At 42.7% G+C, this 20,026-nt stretch overlaps 2 protein-coding genes across 4 annotated transcripts; both read left to right on the forward strand.

The window, feature by feature from the left end:
• The first annotated feature begins 128 nt into the window (after positions 1 to 128).
• On the forward strand, positions 129 to 15,049 carry nfascb (neurofascin homolog (chicken) b). Of its 2 annotated transcripts, XM_034591530.1 has the most exons (29): positions 129 to 176; positions 422 to 630; positions 3,686 to 3,841; positions 4,772 to 4,890; positions 4,976 to 5,081; positions 5,183 to 5,373; positions 6,164 to 6,286; positions 6,421 to 6,639; positions 6,755 to 6,866; positions 6,975 to 7,162; positions 7,249 to 7,380; positions 7,472 to 7,615; positions 7,903 to 8,014; positions 8,101 to 8,264; positions 8,347 to 8,494; positions 8,798 to 8,922; positions 9,006 to 9,107; positions 9,187 to 9,384; positions 9,654 to 9,724; positions 9,969 to 10,191; positions 10,393 to 10,508; positions 10,851 to 11,061; positions 11,452 to 11,574; positions 11,946 to 12,119; positions 12,213 to 12,344; positions 12,898 to 12,967; positions 13,547 to 13,558; positions 13,741 to 13,776; positions 13,965 to 15,049. In XM_034591530.1, the coding sequence occupies exons 4-29, from the start codon at positions 4,815 to 4,817 to the stop codon at positions 14,194 to 14,196; spliced, it is 3,540 nt and encodes a 1,179-aa protein (XP_034447421.1). In that variant the 5' UTR covers positions 129 to 176; positions 422 to 630; positions 3,686 to 3,841; positions 4,772 to 4,814; the 3' UTR covers positions 14,197 to 15,049. The 2 variants fall into 2 exon arrangements, with proteins under 2 accessions (XP_034447421.1, XP_034447422.1); XM_034591531.1 differs by lacking the exon at positions 129 to 176 and having other exon boundaries at positions 220 to 630; positions 4,767 to 4,890.
• A 258-nt stretch (positions 15,050 to 15,307) lies between these two features.
• Positions 15,308 to 18,180, forward strand: LOC117765208 (acidic mammalian chitinase-like). 2 transcript variants are annotated; one of them, XM_034591533.1, is made up of 11 exons: positions 15,308 to 15,441; positions 15,546 to 15,572; positions 15,676 to 15,880; positions 15,956 to 16,012; positions 16,103 to 16,268; positions 16,356 to 16,480; positions 16,557 to 16,680; positions 17,164 to 17,346; positions 17,424 to 17,540; positions 17,629 to 17,761; positions 17,861 to 18,180. In XM_034591533.1, exons 1-11 carry the CDS (start codon positions 15,417 to 15,419, stop codon positions 18,130 to 18,132), a joined length of 1,434 nt encoding a protein of 477 aa, XP_034447424.1. In that variant the 5' UTR covers positions 15,308 to 15,416; the 3' UTR covers positions 18,133 to 18,180. The 2 variants fall into 2 exon arrangements, with proteins under 2 accessions (XP_034447424.1, XP_034447425.1); XM_034591534.1 differs by having other exon boundaries at positions 17,645 to 17,761; positions 17,861 to 18,040.
• The last annotated feature ends 1,846 nt before the right edge of the window (positions 18,181 to 20,026 follow it).

A 20,026-nucleotide genomic window follows, 5' to 3' on the forward strand; every position in this document is an offset into this window, starting at 1 on the left:
TTGACAAATGATTTATCAATGAAGCCCTCCAGTCTCCCGGAGGTGACGGGTTAAATCCCCCCCCATGTGTGTGGAAGCTGTGCCCTCCCTGTCCACAATAGACTGACTTTGTTCCAGACAGAAACCGCTTTGTGAGGGAGAGTGTGCGTTCGTGCCAGCCAGAGTGAAGACACAAGGTCAGTAACCCGCCCCCTTCCAGCACGCTCACACTCCAACAACATTCAAAAAGACAGAAAGTTGATTTTATTTCTTTTATGCAAGATGAAGTTCATTGTTTTGCCAGAAAGTTGCCTGATGACATTTTTAATCTAATTCACCAACCTCTGCTTGACACATCAGCTCAGTTTCACTTCACCCTCCCGTCTCAGTGGAGATGACGTTATATTTATGTGTGGATTTCACAATGGATTTATTATAACAGGCTCTCGGCCCTGTTTGCCAAGCGTGTGACCCGAGCTCTCAGGCCCACATGAGCCTCTGTTATCTTATCTCTCATCTGCTCTAAAAATGACGGGGGCACAAATATCACCAAACGCAGACGCTGCAGGAAAAGTGATGCTCTGCTCGGAGACGCAGTGAATCTACGCTGACGCTGGATGAGTGGGAGCGAGAGGAACGGGACGTTCAAAGGTAGGAACGCAAACGTTCACCATCTCACCCACACTGTGTTACGGCTTGTTAATACACTGCAGGCCTTCCAGCTGATGTTCAAGACGAGCGTGAATGGAAGTCAAGGTCTTCATGATGTCACAGTCTGAGCTGAGAAGTGGGACGGGTCCACAACCGCATCAGCAGATTTATGAGTCAACACACCTGCCATTGAGATGACTGGCCGGGATTTATATACTTTTCAATGAGGCTGTGCAGTGGGGACAAATGCAGTGTATTTAACTATTATTATGTTTATATTTTTAAGTTTTACATAATTCTGCACATTAATCCTGGGTCTTTGTATTTATAACCACACCAGACACTCAACTGAACTGGTGTCGGTCGATTCAACACTTTGCTTGACTCTGAAATATCTGTTCAGTTATTTATGATTTATGACATTCATGTTCCCAAGAGTCTAAATACTTTGGTTATCTAACGTTTCCTTACAGTGGGACTGTGAAGTTGGCATTTGTGCTAAGTTTAATTAATTCTTTTGACAACTATCAGATTGAGGCAATGAAACCTGGTTCGGACGCTCATGTTTCCCTCAGGATCAGTAGAAATAACTTTGATGATCCCCTCATATTTTATATAGCCTCACTACTGCTAATCCCAATTAGTGCAATGACTAAATACCTTAAAACCTAATGGCTTTCCCATCAGCCTCAGCTCTACGTTGAGCTTAGTATTATGTAGCCAATGTTAGTACATTTACTCAAGTATTCAAGTATTTTGTATTACTGGTAATTTACTTGCATATTTCCATCTCAAATCCACAAGGAAAAGGAAAATGTTTTCTTTTTATTGAACTACTTTTATTTGATGAATAACTTTGTTGATTCAGATTAACTACACAAAATATAACAACAAACAAATAAATTAAGAGGTGATATCATCGGATAAGATTTTACTGATCCCATTACCTTTTGCAATATCATACTGATATACCTGTAACAGATTGTTAAATAATTTATACTTTGCTGTATTACTACTTTAAGTAAATGACCTGAGTACTTCTTCCATCGCTGGCTAAGCAGATGTTAGCATTTTTTGCTCAGACCTTTGCTATAATTGACAGTTTCACAGAGCAGAGTAGAAACCATTCAGTTTTAGTGCAGATCCAGATTGGGGGACGGATCCAGCAATTTTCTTTCACATTGCAAGAAAGAACATTTTCAACCTTTTTGTTGATTTTCCAGATGGTTGTGAATCTCTATGAAAAATGTCAGACTTATTTTGGGGTCGGTATCGATTTCGTGCAGATCCAAATGAAAATCTGGATCTAGTGGATTTAAATGCATTGTAGGCTTTTTGTATGCGTCTAAAAACCTGCAACAACCACCAATGTGTAGCTGAGAGACGTAATGTTGCTGCAGCTGGAAGGCTTGCTTTCATTTAAGGGGACTGTTGGGCTGCAGGTATGTGCTCTACTGAATGCTCCTCTAGGTACCAGATGTTTTTAAGTAAATGTTGCTGTAGGTTACTGTCATCTCACCATACAGTCAGAATCCTGGTGCTTCAATGTGTTAGATATAAAGTTTCAATCGCCTGGTGTCCTGCTCACCAGGAGTTTCTCTCCAGCCGTTTCTCCTGGTCTCCCTGATGCAGTGACGTCACAGTGCAGATGATAGGTGCTCTGGGCCTGAATGGGCAGCTTGTGCGTCCGGACCCTCCCTCCCACGAACCATCTGCTCTTTCCCCAGCCCTGGGCACACACGTGCCAAAGGAGACCCGCGAGCATAGAGACCTTCTTGTCGTCACTGAGCTGGCTCTGTCCGCCTCTCTGCCTCTTCACTGTGCAATCTGGTGCATGGCACTGATCGCTGCTCACTCACCCGGGCCTCGGTCCCATGTCAGGGGAGAAAAGCCCGTTCTGAGAGCCAAGTAGTTCGACATACCCCCTTCTGCTTTTGTTTTCTGTGTGAGACGCGTCAACTTGTGTTTCAGACGCTCAGAGCAGATCAGGGCCAGAGGATACAGAGCGTCAGAGCTGTGAGAGTCTGGTTTGTTTACGTCACAACAGCTCTGGTACGGCTCAAGACAAGAAATCCATCCCATATTGATCAGGAATGCACTCACACAAACTTCTCATTTTTAAAACAGCTCTTTCATTCGACTTGTTAATATAAATTTTAAGCTATGCCACCTTATTTTACCCGTGCCTCCCCCCCAACCAGCCTTTTGTTCAGCCCATGTGCTGGCCTGCATATCCGTCCCTGTGTGGATGCCAGGGAGCCCACACAGGTCAGACTGCCGTGAGATGGCTTTTGTCTCACACAAATACAGCTTCTCCTGCGTCTCTGGTTTTGTCTCAAGAATAGAAAACTGCTTCTTCCCCCCCCCAGTAGGATTCTCTGAGCTGAATGGGAATGACCTTTCCCTCCTCTGAGGATATCCACGTGAATGGCCGAGTGCACAAAAAACCAAACAGTGTGTCACAGAAAAACAGTTTTGTTATTTAAAAGAAATATGCGGAGACAGTTGTCTTTAATGCCGGATATTTCCCTCTTTCAGAGCGACGGAGTCTTGTAACTTGATATTTTTCACATGTAAAATTCATATGAAGGAAACAAACACGTCTTTCATACTATTTCCCAGATCTCTCCCGTCAACAACAATGACAGCCCACAATTTGATGTCATCAAAACCAACAGGAATGCAAATTGCACATAATATGGGTTGTTGTGTGGTTTCATGTGGCCCAACACAGTGTGATGTGTCAGCTCACACTGGACCCTGTCCAAGCAAAGATTATGAGAGAGACAAACCAGGCTGGGGAAAAAATATCATCTGTATTTCTCAGTCAAAACTCGTATGTCGTGTTGTGTGATTGTTGCGGACAAACTTTGTGACTGTGCTCGATGCAAATGGATTGTTGAGAGTTATGAGAGCCCGGTCAGAACAGTGAAGTGTGGTGGGTGAGGTGTAGGTGGTGTGTGATGCCCATTCATTATTCATGAGATGGGTGGGCAGAGCGTAAGTGGCAGCGACTGAAAGAAACTCTATTACTGAAGTGCATCAACTCCTCTAGGGCTCTTGACCTGATATCTAGAGGAGCGGGACATTGATCGATAAACTGCACCAACCAGAATCATTTCCTGGAGGAAAATCTGTGGAATTATCGATGAGCCGCGGACGCCACAGAGATGAGGAGGAGGGAGCCCTGATTTAACTTTGTATGACAGAGGTGAGGATTTTCTTTGTTTCCATCATACGAACATGATTCATGGTTTGTTGCATACAGATTTAAATCATTTTGAAGAGAGAGATCTGATTAAATATTTTGTTGTGTAGACACTTTGGGACAGTTTACTTCTGTTTACTCATGACAGCTGGAGACAGTTTAGTCACCTGATCTTATGTTTGAGCTGAGTGAATATAAACTTATTTGAATTACAAAGTACAAGGTAAAACTTTCCTTTAAAAAACTCCTCTCTGTATGGTGCAATTTAATTGGCTGTTTAAACTTATCAGGAAACGATAATGCCACCTGGACCCCACCAAAATAAAACATATCAAATTACAGCTACACATAAAAAATGTCAGACAGTTAAATTGGAACCAAATACATTTTTAAATATTAGATTCTTGCAGTTGAGCCCTCGGCCGTTTTAAATGATTTGGATTCTTCTTCATAAGTTGAGAATAAATATGACTTGACTACTTTTCACATCCATTCAAATACTATAGTTTTTAGTTACTTTTACTTGAGTACTTTCACTTTTTATTTATACTCAAATACATTGGAGAGGGAAATTGTTTATTTTTTAACTAAACTACATTTGCTTGGCAGTTATCATTACATTATAAAATGCAATCCATTTTTATATTTTAAATGATTTATACATTAAATTATTAGCAAAGACTCACAAAGCCTGATTTCCCCTCATACCATTATCTCACCTTTTATTAAGCTTTACTTTAATTTACTTTTACTAGAAAGATCTGCAGACTTTTTTCACCACTGTGAAATGTAAAATGTTTTCAGGTGGACGTCTTGAGAACCATCAGTAAATCCTTTCAGTAGAATCATTCAGCGTTTTGTCCTGGACTTTAACTCAATGGAACAAACATCTTGTCAGTGTTTTCTTTTTCTCCTCATTTATTCTAAGAACAGGAGAACTGGTGACTGGGAACACTGGAATAAATGAACTGTAAAGATGGGGACACTGGTGGAACCAACGCTGCTGCTGCTGTTCTGGCAGAGTGTTTGGGCTTTGGACGTCCCTCTGGAAAGTAAGTCACTTCACTTTCTAACGAGAGATGTGTAGATTAACCTTCTTTTCTCGGAAATAAAGCCGACATGTTTCTCTGCCTGCAGTCAGACAACCCCCCACCATTATAAAGCAGTCAATGAAGGAGCATATTGTTGACCCTAAAGACACCATGGTCATAGAGTGTGAAGCCAAAGGAAACCCTCATCCAATGTAAGAGCTGACGCGGTTCTTTCTTAAAGCTGACGTCCTTATCTGCAAACCGCTTCTCTGATTTTTCTGTCCCGCTTCCCACTTTCTGCTCACTCATGAAGTTTCTCGTGGAGGCGTAATGGGAAGTACTTCAACGTGGCCCGTGACTCTCAGGCATCAATGCGCAGGCGCTCAGGGACGCTGGACATCTACGCCTGGAACAATCCAGAACAGTATGAGGCAGAGTATCAGTGCATCGCCTCCAATGAGTACGGGTCTGCATACTCCAACAAGATCAGACTGCTACTCTACAGTAAGTTCAGAACTGGGACTGACAGACTTACAGTGACCTTGGTGGGCAGTGACTCAGTCAATATGCCACAATGAATATCCTATTAAACAAGATTATTATATGTAGTCAAAATATCTTTTATACTTTAATACATACAAACAAATCAGTGTGATCTTATTGCTTCATGTTTACAGAACCTTCACATCAGAATCCTTGCTATAAAATAAACAAGAAAGACATGGACAATGCATAATTATTGAAATGTAAAATCTAAGGCAGGTGATATTCTATACTTTTAGTGCAACTCTTATGTAAACACCAAATCAACAAGACTTGTCCTTTAACCCGTTGGCCTTCTTGACGTCCCCTTTTGAAGCCCTTTAAGCACCTTACTCCAAATAGACTCAAAAGGACTATTGATTGGAGTAATAATGCTGGTTTCCTTTGTAAGGCAACGCTTTGAATGTTAGAACAAGTCTCAATGAGAAATAGATACAGAAATACAGGGGGTATGAGGCCGGTTATAGAATGAGCCACAAGTTTGCAGCAGTTCTGTGTCAGCAGCTTTATATGGTGATGTGTGGATCCTAAAATGCTTTGCACAAACAGAACCAGGAGATTTTCAGACCAAAACACATCCCATGCATTCCTCGAGTGGACCAGTGTATTTTAAAGAGTTAAAATGATGCAATTAGTTGATTCAATTCAACTTGTGGGTTTCAACCACCGGTTTAAGCTCTCAACATATTTCACACACATTGTCACAAAACAACAAACCTCAGCTTTGCTCAGTGGAGACGTGTTTGTGCAGGAGCTCCTGTGTGGCCGAGGGAGATTCTGGAGCCTCTGGTGGTCAGCGCTGGTTTGCCTCTGGTGTTGTCCTGTGACCCTCCCACTGGCCCCCCCAAACCCGTAACCCACTGGATGTCCAGCTGTAAGTTTCTCTAAAGCTTGTGATCCATGAAGGTTAACTGGGTCATTAAAGTATCTGATCCAAACAGACCAGGCAGAATTCCAACTGCCAGTCCTACAAACTATCTTGAATCTCAACACCATGTCTCATCACAGGCTCATACGCGAGACCTTTCACCTGGCCGATCCAGACGGCGTTCCCCACCATGCAGGCTGTGCGGCAGGACCGCAGGGTTTCCATGGGAGTCAACGGAGACCTATACTTCTCTAACGTCCTGTACAATGACTCAACCACTGATTACTGCTGTAACGCCCGTTTCCCCTACAAGAACGTCATCCAGCAGAAGATGCCCGTGGTTGTTAAAGTGCTGACGAGTGAGTATGATAGTGTGGTCAGTGTGTTCCTCTATTTTCCTGCGTTGTAGGACAGGTTTTGTGACTGTGTGTGTGTGTGTGACTGGTGCGTTGTGGTTGGTTCTCTGCCTCACAGCTCGAACAATGTCCGAGGCTGCCCCCACCTGGCTGTCTCCCACCGGCTCGTCCAGCTCCATACTGGTCCTGCAAGGGGAGGAACTTCTCCTGGAGTGTATCGCTGCAGGAGTGTGAGTGTAGACAAGCCTAATGTTCTCAGTGACAGATTCTGCCCTGTGTTTTTACATGTTGATTAGATGTAAGTCATCCTGTGTAAAGCCTGGTTTGTCATCATCAAGGCCGACTCCTCACATCACCTGGCTCAAGGATGGCAACGACCTGACGGTGACGCCTCGCATGAAATTAAAGAACTTCAACAAGATGATTCAAATCCAAAAGGCGTCGTTTGAGGACATCGGTGAATACACGTGCACGGCCACCAATAAGATCAGCTACATCGTGCACACAATAACCGTCAGGGTCAAAGGTGAGACACACCCTCAGAGAGATGCAGTTCTTTGTTTTCTTACCGCACGATAACATTCAAACCACTACAATACTTGCATTTGAAAGCGGCTCCATTCTGGTTGGAGAAGCCCAGTGATTTGGTGTTGGCTCCTGAGGAAAATGGACGATTGGTATGTCGCACTGATGGGGCCCCTCGTCCCTCAGTCACCTGGTTAGTCAACGGGGAACCAATTGAAAGTGAGTTTTTAGAGGTCATCAAAAAAAATCGGAACGGTATTAATGCTGCTGAATTTTTACTTCATGTGTGTGTGTGTTTATTTTTTTCCAGATGAGGTACCTCAGCCGAACAGACAAGTGTCAGGAGACATATTGAGCTTCCGCAGTGTGACGGCTGCAAACACTGCTGTCTACCAGTGCAATGCTTCAAACCAGTATGGATACTTACTGGCAAATGCTTTTGTCAACGTGCTACGTAAGTTACTGCTCTGTCCGTTGTGACATTTACATTTTACAACATACAGTCATGAGTTGTGGAAGATTTGAATGGTTCCTCAAGGGGATGGCTAAAGAAATCACTGTATAAATTAGGTTTATTTTAGGGACTCTAGACTCAATCCTCAAAGTCATAATAAGATTCATTAATAATGAATTGAAGATGTTGCTGTTGTTATTCAGTTTTGTTTTGTAAAACACCAAAACACAACACACATGATCTCAAATCTTTACGTTATAAGATCGAGACCTCATCATTTCCTCCAGATGCAACACCACGAATCCTCGCGCCGAAGAATGAACTCATCAAGGTGATAGAGGGAAGTCGCGCTTTCTTAGATTGCCGCTACTTCGGTTCTCCAGTGCCTGAATTACGATGGTGAGAACAAGATGACGTTTACAACTAAAGAGTGAGTTCACAGTGTGTCAATATACTGTAAGTTTATGGGTCTGTTCACACAACAGGTCTAAATATGGACAGGGGAATCTGGAGGGATATCGCTTTAAGACCCACGGTAACGGGACCCTGGAGATCAAACATATCCGGATAGAGGACCAGGGAACGTACCTGTGTGTCGTCAGCAACATCGCAGGACGAGATGAAAGTCAAGTCCGGATAGAGGTCAAAGGTTAGCATCACATTGTTTCCCTCATAACTCTTTTGAATTATGAATACATCTTTACACGGATACACCTTTCGGTTCTTCTCAGAGCCCACATTGATTGTTACGAGACCACAGAGTATGAAAGTGATCCGTGGAAGCGACGTGCGGTTCGAGTGTGGGGTGAAAGCAGATAGCACCACTCCTGTCACAACCAGCTGGATGAAAGACAAAAAGCTGCTCAGTCTCGGCTGGAGGTGAGTGAGTCCTTTCTCAAATGTCAGTCCCCTAAATATGCCCCATTGTTGTGTTATAAAGATCCATTCATTATTCCCTCGGAAATCAGTGAAAAGAATCTTGGATTGGCCGCTTTGTCCAGATCCGTGCTCCAATTCAATTGGTTTCCTGACACAAGTCCCATCTTTCCACCGAGTTTCATGGAAATCTGTTTAGCTGCTTTTGTCCTTGGTAAAAGAAATAAATCACATAGAGTCAAATACATATATATGCTTTCACTACATCTCACCTTGTTTTACTCACTGAAACTCGGTGCCCCGCAGAATCTCCCTGGACGAATCAAATCTGGTCATCACGAATGTGAACCGAGGCGATGAGGGTGATTACACCTGTGTCATCAAGAGTGAGCTGGACCAGAAAACTGCCTCAGCACGCCTGATGGTGATGGGTAGGACACGTGTAAATCAGGTGATATTTGACCATATACAGTGTGTTGGGCTTTTTAATTGTTCATGCTTTTTTTGTGTGTAGACCGTCCTGATCCTCCCACTAGTCTGGAGTTGTCTGATCCATTTGAGCGCAGCGTCAGACTCAGCTGGGTTCCTGGGGACAGTAACCACAACCCAGTCACAGGTAGGGGCCGCAAAACTTAATATACCCACAGAAATAAAAACTGTGTTTTTAAGAGAACGTGTTTATTGGTCTTTTACAGAGTACTTAGTGCAGTACGACGATGATGACTGGTTACCAGGGAAGTGGAAAAACCTGTCGACATACCCCGGAAACCTCAACTCCGTCATTCTGCATCTGGCACCTTTCACCTACTACGAGTTCAGGGCCATCGCTATAAATGAAATCGGAGCGAGTCGCCCCAGTCGTCCATCGAAACGCTTCCAGAGCAGCGGTGCACGTGGGTTTGAGGCTCCTGATACACTTTTGTTGTCAGAGATAATTCACTGTAAGCTAGGAAACAGAGATATGTTTATATATTTGGGGAAATATGCAGATTTGGACAGAGCGAGGTTCGATGTTTCTGTGGTAAGCCAAGGCTCCTTGACACAGTGTTTTATTTATCGTACAGACGTGAGAGTGGTATTGATCTTCTCATCCCCTCATCCTCTCGGCATGATTAAGCCTTTTTCACCATATACTAACTATTTGTGTTTTTATTCTGCACAGCCCCAGATGTCATCCCGAAGAATTTGAAGGGTGTGGGTACATGGAGGAACAACATGGCAATCAGCTGGGAGGTAAGAGGAACTGGACCCATGAAACCCATCTGTGTGGTGTTCTGGCCTCCTCCCACAGTCTGAAGCACACTGGGGTTACGTTAAATGGAGACTCTGAATTGACCATGGGTGTGAATGTGAGGGTGATTGGCTCCAGCTTCCCCTTCCGTGACCTTTAAAAACATAAGCAGATGGATGGATGGATATTTAGATTTCTTCTGTAATAAAAACAAATACCGCTGCTTCCTGTGAACCCCTCTTTCAGCCTCTGGCCTACAGAGAGTGGAACGGGCCCCACCTCAAGTACCTGGTGTGGTGGAGGAGGAGGGATTCCCGAGAGGAGTGGAAGAACGCCACCACCAAATGGCTGAAATACTACATCTATGATGCGGATACCTTCACTCCCTATGACCTCAAGGTCCAGGCCGTCAATGACTTTGGGCTGGGCCCCGAGTCTCCTGTCGTCACTGGTTACTCTGGGGAAGACCGTAAGTGTCTGCATGCACTGAATCATATGGTAATAGAGAAACATTTACCTGGAGACCACACTCAAATCTTCAGGGTAGGTGTTTTCAATCGTTGTTAGTGATCTTTCCTATCTTATCCTATAGGGGTGGATAAATAAAAAGTTCTGAAAACAAAAACAAAAAAACAGCATCTGTTGACAATATGTGGCTGTTTTCCTGAAGGTCCCATAACTGCGCCCCTGAACCTGAGAGTGTCCGACATCGAGAGCACTCAGGTGACTGTGCACTGGGACCAGGTCACAAGGAACGTTATTATGGGAGAGCTGAAGGAATACAAGGTGTGTGAACTCAATCTGGGATCATGGACTCAATTTAGGAGGTGTGATTTATTACCTATACACCAGCCGACCACCAGGGGGCAATCCAGACATTTTGGCTTCTCTTTTGGGAGCTTTCGTGTCTTCCGTTTTGCCCAGACATTTTTTGCACATATCTCTTAACATCTATATACAGCCTCTGATTACAACATAAAGTTTGTTTGTAGCATTGTTATGGTGGTTTTAGTATGAATATGCTATAAACGTGTTGCCTTTCCAAATGTGCAGGAACTCAAACTTTTCTAGAACAAACGTGGAATATAAGGAGTTTAAATACTGAGCGTGATGCTTGTCCCCTCTCAGGTTTACTACTGGAGGGACAGCAGCCAGCTGAGGTGGCTGCGAGTGAACAGGGCGATGAAGTCGAAAGCGTTTCCAGACAATGATCCGGAGCCGTCGGGGGTCGTCCCCGGACTCCTCCCCTACAGCAACTACAAGATGTTCATAGTGGTGGCAAACAATCGCTATGAAGGGCCACCCAGTAATAACATACTCTTCTCAACACCTGAAGGAGGTAAGAAAAGTTTGTGATATAGTCAAGTTTATTTATAAAGCACATTTAAGTGCTGTACCATGGAAACATAAATAAAATTAAATTGTGGGCTTTTCATTTAACCATAAATATATGTACAGAAGAAGAACACTTTAAGTACAAAAAGAGATAGATCCATTTCAAACCTTGTTAAGTGTCACTTCTCACAACCAATACATCCACTAGAGGGCAATGCAGAGTCAAGAGTTGTATACTACCACTTAGGAAAAAGGCAAAAAAGTGGCAATATTGTAAAACAGTGGCAATATTGTGAAACAAACATTATTCACCATTTGCTCCACGAGCAAATGGTGAATAATGTTTGTTTCCAAATCTCACGTTAATCGTCTCCTGCTGTGTTTTCGTCTGTAGTACCATCTGCTCCCAGTTCCTTCAGGATCCAACAGCGACATCTGGACAGTATTTACGTGGACTGGGACCTGCCAGCGGAACCCAACGGTGTCATCACTGGGTATTCCCTCAAGTACCAGACAGGTACACCAACCCAATACCTGGAACACACTCAAATACCTCGAGGGATTTCCCTGTCTTCATAGACCTTAATGAAGAGTTCTGCAGTCTTCCTCACACAGCACAGGTTAAATAACAGAAAATGTAATGGTTTAATTCACCAAAGCTGGCAAAGTTTTTTCTCATGAAACCTAAGTCAGCATAACACATAATAGCACAGTTGAATATGCACTCAGAGGCCAATGTACCATTGAAGTGTGTTCTCCAGAGGGTAATGAACGCTTGTGTATGCACTGCACTGAGCAGGTGAGGTACTTAATGGCTCAGTTGTGTGCACTCGAGCAGCATCAAGTGTTCTCCCAGCTCACAGTAGCAAACTTCTTCTCCGGCCCCAGTGAATGCCACCAGGGGAGAGGAGCTGCATGTCGAGGAGTTCACTCCAAACGTAACAAGCTTCTCCGTCCGCCGATTCGACCGCTACACTCGATACAGGTTCTCTGTGGCGGCGCGAACTCACCTCGGAATAGGGGAATGGCACACGGAGGAGTCACCGCACTACACCACGGAAAGTAATATACTCAACGCATCGTTTTCTACCAAATGAACAAAATGATGTTGATTTTGATGATGTGTATATTAATCTGTTTACGTGTGTGTCTCAGCGTATGCTCAGGACCAGGTGGACATCACCACGCAGGGCTGGTTCATCGGGACAATGTGCGCTGTGGCTCTCATCGTGCTCATACTTCTCATAGTCTGCTTCATCAAGAGGAGCCGAGGGGGGAAATATCCAGGTACACTGGTGGTTCATGGCCTGAAGAGCAAAGGACTAGTTGATAAATCAATTTATCGATTGACGGAACATAAATCTGATAGCATTTTGATAATAAGTAAATATATCAAAGTCTATTTTTATGCCTCCACCCAGAGTCAGACAGTGGCCAGGAGCATTATGTCTTTGGGTTGTCCGTCCGTCCGTCCAAACAGATGTCAAGATTGGCTTGATGGAAACGTTCAGTTGGACTCAAGCATGAACTGATTTGAGTTTGTTGTTGGCTCCTTGACTATGATATCTCATCAGGGAATTTCTATTTTTGATTTTGACCAATTGTCACTTGGACTCAACGATTAAATGTCTCAGGGTGGTAATTTTAGTTTTAGCTATTATTCCAGTTTCCTAACAAATGAAAATATTACTTTCCTTGTTTTCAGATGATTGTAAAACTCTAAACAAGACAAAAACAATATGCTTAAAAGTGTCACATTGGACCAAACCATTAAAAATGAAAATAATCACAAATATCACCGGTGTTTCTCTCATAACAAGGTGGCTTGTTTTAATTTCAGTACGAGAAAAGAAGGACATTTCACTGGAGCTGGTGGATGACAAAGACCAAGAGGGATCATTCGATTATCGGTAAGAAATAGAGGAAAGAGCTGGTGGAAAATAAACGAAAGAAAGAAACAACAATACACATTCTGTATGAAATCGTGCTTTTTGTTTTCAAGTTGTCAGTTCATAATATCATTTTTCAAAATGTGACAAATGATGCTCTCGTGAAGATATAATTGTACAGTAACAAATACACTGGCCATTGATTTCCTTTGAAGATGTGCATTAGCATTCTCCTTGGTGAATTAAAGCTGCTCTGTGGAGTTATCATATAAAATAAATATACATTTCTAAGTTTATAAGTTGTGTTATGAATCAAAACACTTCCTGTTTTATCAAAATTGCTCCATAAAGCTACTACTGGTCAAAAGCTCCACAGGATACCTTTAATGGTGATGAAGTTTCAGCTCGATGCTGCATGGGTACAAACCCAATAACCCGTATTTATAATAACTCTTTGATCATACTTACATTAATGTCTGTTTTTTTCTGTGTGTGTTTGTATTTACCCTTTACCTTTTCTACCTAAACCCCCCCCCCCCCCCCCCCACACTCCCCCAAAACACCTCAACCCTGTTCTTTTTCGCACTGAACCACTGAAAGGTCTCTTGAAAGGTATGAGAAGACTAAATGTTGACACGACAGTTCAACTTCACAATCCTGAACAGATGCTAAATAGATGATGCAGCCTTTGTAAATAGCAGATTAAATATTAAATATGACATTTTATCATATTGTGAATGTATGATGAATGAAGTGTGATCCCTCCTCTCTTACAACGATCTTTTGTATTGTAGGATTGCTCGTGTCTCCACTCTGCCCTACCCTCGGAGGTACGTACATGTATATTTTGAAGCACTGCCAAGTAAAAGTGATTGATAGGAAGGAAATAAATGATCGTACATGTATACTTCACTTCATACTTCACATGTTGAGTTTTAAGCATCTTTTCTGTTTTCTCGCACGGTTAAAACGCACCTCTGACATCGAGCTTTCATTTTTTTTTGCCATTATTTTGCAGGGAGGAAGAGAGAGGGCTTCAGAGAGGCCAGCTGTCCATAGAGACAATGATGAAGCCATCAGAGAGTGACGACAGTCTGGTGGACTACGGAGATGGAGGAGAGATACCGTTCAACGAGGACGGCTCCTTCATCGGCCAGTACACAGGAACCAGGAGAGACGTCAGGGAGCTGGAATTCGGTGGAGGCCTTGAGCTTCACTCTCCGATGAACACCATCTACTCCCTGGCATGAAACTCATCATCTCATGCATTCGGTTTGTGTCCGTTCAGCCTCCACCGTGAACTAAGAACCCGGAGGAACGGCTGGTGCTCGTGGTTTGTCTGCAGATGTGAACGGCTGGAGACCGGAGCTGTTACACCCTCATGCATCAGAAGAAGAAAACAGTGGAAAGTTGAGACAATGATTCTAGAGAGATGCTTAATCATCTGGTGAAAAGGAAGCTTTGCCTTTTCTTTTGTAAATAAAAAATATCCTGTTTATGCACAGACCGACGCCCACGATGAATTATGGAGCGACACTGGCTGCACATCAGAAGAGACAGAAGTGGATCAGTTTATCATGTTGATAAAAGCAGTTGCAAGGACCCACTTAACTACTGTTACTGCAGCTTTCCTGAGTCTGCTACTTATTCGAATAATTAGTAATAGTGAGATTTGTGTTACTTTTATTTTGAAGCTGATTGTCTCCCTTCCCAGATAGCACACAGATGTGGGCCACTTCAGGCACTTCTGGACTTCCTGTTTGTAAAATAGTAAATGGGGCCCAAGTATCCCAAAACAAATGTGGGCCTTTTCTGGCAAACATGCAATGCTCTAGGCAAGGTGTAATCTGGAGGTGAACCTAAAGCGGCACATGTGATAAATGGTGAATGTGGCCTAAATGGCACAAAACTAATTCGGGTCGCCTGTGGTATTGCTATGACTGTACTTGTGGCCCAGATCAGCAAACAGGAGCAGGTGCCTGAAGTTGCTCATATTTCACTCATAAATAAAGAATATAAATCCTTCTGTAACAGCTTTTGTTGATTTGACTCCTAACACAGTTATGCCCTAATGTAAATAAAGAAATATTTATTTCTACCTTATTCTTCATGACTCTGAATGTTGATTTATTTTGTTTCTGTGTCTTTACTTGAAGGGGGTAACCAGAAACATGAAGATTGTAAAAACTGCCCACTCTATGGACTCTGTACCCGTTGAGTAAGAACTAATCTGTCAATAATCTGAACCACAAACATTCTCTCATGCACAGGTTTTCTTTGGGAGGTTAAAGGTCAAAGAATCTGTTATTTGACTGACCTTTAGGACTCAACAGTTGTGTGTACTAAACCTCTTTTGTGACACAATGTGTTTGTGGTTAACGATTATCGTGGTGTGTGTAGATTTCACCAGCAAAACAAATTCAGTCAGTGTTCACTTTCGACTGCAAGAGCTCGGCCGAGCACGTTCACCATGAACAAGCTGATTCTACTTGCAGGTAAGCTGCGAATAAAAACCTACGAGATTGTTTTCTTGAATTGTTTTCTTGTCTTTTTTTTTTTACGCAATTTTACTATGGTACTAACTCTTTCTCTTTAAAAGGTCTCTGTCTTTCCCTTGGCAGTTTGGGTGAGTTCATGAATTAATCAGTGGTAAATGCCAGCAATAGTTTTTAATTATGAAATATTCGGACTGAAATAATACAGAATGAATTTCTTTCTCATATATTAAGTGTCATCTGCCAGACTGGTGTGTTATTTCACGAACTGGTCCCAGTACAGACCCGGCAATGGGAAGTTTATGCCGTCCGATGTTGATCCAAACCTGTGCACCCACCTGATCTATGCCTTTTCTGGTATTAATGGGGCAAATGAGTTAGTCACCCTAGAATGGAATGATGAGGCACTCTATAAATCATTTAATGGACTCAAACAGAGGTCAGTCCGAAGTTCTCTGACATATTTTGTTGTCAAATCAATATTCCTTCACACTAAATTTTAACTTTCCCACAGGAATCCAACTCTTAAAACACTGTTGGCAGTTGGTGGCTGGAACTTTGGAACGCAAAAGTGAGATGATTTGCATAAAACAAATCAATGAAGATCAATATATGTTTTATAATGTATTCTTCACCTTTCCGTTTCCAAAATGCTGCCCAGATTCACAACCATGGTGTCAACTCAAGCAAACAGAAATACATTCATCCAGTCCTCTATCAAACTACTGAGAAAGTATGGTTTTGATGGATTGGACCTGGACTGGGAATACCCCGCTTCGAGAGGAAGTCCTCTCGAGGACCGGCAGAGATTCACTTTGTTATGCAAGGTCAGATCCAGAATTACTGTGCAGATGTTCAGCTGATGTTTCCCATGAAGCACGACGTGACTATGACGACTGGTGACTTGCTTTCAGGAACTCCTGGAGGCCTACGAGGCCGAGAGGACAGCGGCCGGCAAACCCAGATTACTTATCTCTGCTGCTGTGCCTGCTGGGAAAGGAACCATCGATGCTGGCTACGAAATTGCAGAGTTGGCAAAGTACACCAAAATGTTCCTCTGCACATTATGATCAGCTGCCATCATGTTTGAGTGAATCTCACTTGCATTTCATCAGGTACCTGGATTTTATCAATGTGATGACCTACGATTTTCATGGCACCTGGGAAAGTGTGACGGGACATAACAGCCCGTTGTTCAAAGGGTCCCATGACACAGGGGACCATGTTTACTTAAATACTGTGAGTATAGGTTTTTACATCTGCCTGTTTTTATGTGTATTGCCAATTTGTGTAGTTAAAAAAAAACTGAGAGGAAATTTCAACAACAAAAAAAAGGTTGTCTGGTCGGTGGAAAAATTGGTGCATTGATTAACTCAGATTGGAAACAGTTTTAGCAAAATAATCCAGATGTGCATGAAGCATGTGATTTAAGGTTTCTGCTCACCTGGAGAGATTAAGAATAGCAATAACATCAGATCTCAAAACCCACTGGATATCGTGTGTCAACACATTAGCCTCTGGGGGCAACAGCCAATATTTTGTGACAGTGAATATAGCGGCCAATTGTACCTTCTCCTTTGCATTGGTCTGTCTCAATAAGCCCGGCTCTTTAAATTCACATAACAGGAAACACTTGCAGATTCTCCGGAAATATGGTTAAAATTTGCACAAACTTTGGATGAAAACTTGATTTCTGTTCGTCTCTTTTCATTTACATTTCAGGACTTTGCCATGAGGTACTGGCGGGACAAGGGAACACCTGTGGAAAAGCTCAATATGGGATTTGCCACATATGGGCGAACATTCCGACTGTCGTCTCCGTCCAGTGCGGTCGGAGCACCGACCAGTGGTCCCGCAGCTGCTGGTACTTTCACGAGGGAGGCTGGCTTCTGGTCCTATTATGAGGTGCAACTGGCAGCTTTATTTAGTCATTGAACTTATCTCTCAGAGAGTAGGTATTTAGAATTTAACTCTCTTTTCAGATTTGCACTTTTCTTCAAGGGGCGTATGTCCAGTTGATTGAGGACCAGAAAGTTCCCTATGCCATTAAAAATAATGAGTGGGTCGGATATGACAACAAAGAAAGTTTTGAGACTAAGGTAGTTTTCTTCTTCGAGGTCACGTTACAGACAGACAATGTTTGAATAGATTTGTTTTGCTTGAATGTTTCTGTTGTTACTCATCTAGGTTCGTTACCTAAAAGACAACAGGTTTGGAGGAGCCTTTGTCTGGGCTCTGGATCTGGACGACTTTCATGGACAGTTCTGTCGACAAGGAAACTACACCCTCATCAATTATCTTCGTTCTCTTTTGGCCTCAGGTAAACATAACATTACAAGCTAAACTGTTTCCTTTCATATGCATCAACAATAAAGTCCTAGACCAGCAGACAATGGATGACATATCGTTATTTCTGCAGATCTTCCTCCCCTTCCCGCCACAGAAACGCCTCAGACTCAAGTGACTCCAACCAAAGACCCTCCATACGTTACCCCTCATCCCAGACCCACAATCCCCACATCACCCACAACTCGAGACAACAACTTCTGTGCTACAAAGCCCGCAGGGAATTATGCCAAACCTGATGCCCCAGGTTCTTTTTACAATTGTGCCAACAGCATCACTTGGATCCAAAACTGCCCCGCTAATTTAGTCTTCCGCGAGAGCTGCAAATGTTGTGATTGGCCCTAAAAGCTTCAACATTCATTTCACATGCCGTCATTATTAATAGTGAGGTTTTAAAAAAAATCACGACATACAATTTCGTGTTTTGTGTGGTGTAAAATTGTAGTATACAGAAATTTACAGTATACTCAGTAAACAATGGGTGCACTATATAGGGCATAAGAAATGTCACTAACCTTCGGACAGCACTACAAATTGTGAGAGATTTTTATGTCAGTCAACAGCAATAATTATATTTTAATAAGAATTTATAATTATTTGGTTTTGTCATTATCTCCTCTTACTCTGGTTGTTTTTTCAAATGAGCTTTATAGATAAACTTGATTTGATTTACTGATCTTGGCACGACGCCGGACGAGCACCTGACATCTAAAGAGGCTGTAATGTTCTAGCTCAGTCAGCAGGTAGAGCACTGGGATCTGTTCTGAACACAGTTACAACACAATGTTGAAATCTACATTGACAATTCATAAAAGTTCACTGTTCAGCATGGAGATACTCTTTGATACTCTTTGATACTCTTCTTGTCTCTTTTGGGATTCCATACCTTTATTTCAGTCCCGTTCTCAAATTATGTGGAGGGGCGGGGCATGACCCAAGGAAGAACTGATTCGATTTCGATCTACATTTGGATCCAAGATTGTTTTTGTTTTTCAACATTCAATTCATAGATCTTGATGGAAAAAAATCAGGCATGTTAAGGGGACTGTTGAGTGTGAGCAATCTGGTGCAGATCTAGTGGATTTTAATTTGGTTCCATAAAGTGATTGTTGTGCTTGGCAGTAGTTTGCTCTTCCCTGAGTGCTGTTCTAGTTCATTGTGCAGCTCAGTCTCGGGTGTTTGCTCACAGGTGAGTGTGGAAGCAGCCCACAGTGGGATGACAACACTAGGATATATACGCCCATTTCTATTATATGATTATGATTATGATTATTATAATAATTGATTCTTATTAATAATAAAATACTAAGCTCTGAACAAACAGTTATTACATTACATGTCATTTAGCTGACGCTTTTATCCAAAGCGACTTACAATTAGTGCATTCAACATCTATGAGGGGCCATTTCTGGGGTTCAGCATCTTGCCCAAGGACACTTCGGCTTGAGCTGTGATTCGAGCTGTCGACCTCCTGGTTGGAGGACAGCTGCACCAACATTTTGTGAGTTAATTCTTCCACCAAATTTCATGGTCGTCCGTCCAGGAGTTTTTGCGTAATCCCGCTAACTAACAGACGAATAAACGTAGATGGAAACATAACTTACTCAGCAGAGGTGAATATTCCTACCTGCTCTAGATGCCTCTTCACCTGGTGGCCCTATAGCTGAGGGCCGTGCCCTGGCCTAATTACTGGGTCTGATGCACTTAGAAAATACCAAAGATGTTACTTAACTTCAGAAGCTGTTCTACCGGTTCTGCCGGTAGCCTGAAATATGAAAGTAGACTCTATTATTAACTTAGTCATCACTACTGTTCTCACTCTGACGTCCTCGCTCTCTTTGCGATTTAATGACAAGGCGGTATCGTTCCAGCTTAATTAACTAGCATCTTAATTAGAAGAAGGAATGCCATAAACACCTCAGCACATGTCCTGAATCGCACCCAGTGAGCAATGACCTCAAGAGAGAATGGCATGTTTATTTTTCCTCTGTATCACACATGCTACACCCATGATACACTTTCCCCTGTTAACCACACATGTGTTGAATATTCACGCAATATTCAACACATGTGCTCAGGAGAGTCGAACATAATTTCACTTGGTTCTGAGCAATCCAGCAGGACTCTGCTTGGGTCGTCTGATCTGTGATCTTTTCTCCTTTCTTCGCTGGCGAGGGACGTGAGGGGTATAAAGAAGGGGGAGAGGAGGGTGTCAGGGTCAAGGGGTCGGGTGAAAAAA

Source organism: Hippoglossus hippoglossus, chromosome 7 (genome assembly GCF_009819705.1).
Source record: "Hippoglossus hippoglossus isolate fHipHip1 chromosome 7, fHipHip1.pri, whole genome shotgun sequence".
NCBI lineage: Eukaryota > Metazoa > Chordata > Actinopteri > Pleuronectiformes > Pleuronectidae > Hippoglossus > Hippoglossus hippoglossus.

Excerpts from the sequence above, each read along its gene's own strand:
- LOC117765208 (XM_034591533.1), top strand. The coding sequence starts at position 15,417 with ATGAACAAGCTGATTCTACTTGCAG. Across the intron at positions 16,269-16,355 it reads GATTCACTTTGTTATGCAAG|GAACTCCTGGAGGCCTACGA; the intron begins GTCAGATCCAGA and ends ACTTGCTTTCAG. Across the intron at positions 17,347-17,423 it reads GCTTCTGGTCCTATTATGAG|ATTTGCACTTTTCTTCAAGG; the intron begins GTGCAACTGGCA and ends CTCTCTTTTCAG.
- nfascb (XM_034591530.1), top strand. The coding sequence starts at position 4,815 with ATGGGGACACTGGTGGAACCAACGCTGCTGCTGCTGTTCTGGCAGAGT. Across the intron at positions 8,923-9,005 it reads AGCACGCCTGATGGTGATGG|ACCGTCCTGATCCTCCCACT; the intron begins GTAGGACACGTG and ends TTTTGTGTGTAG. Across the intron at positions 12,120-12,212 it reads ACCGCACTACACCACGGAAA|CGTATGCTCAGGACCAGGTG; the intron begins GTAATATACTCA and ends TGTGTGTCTCAG.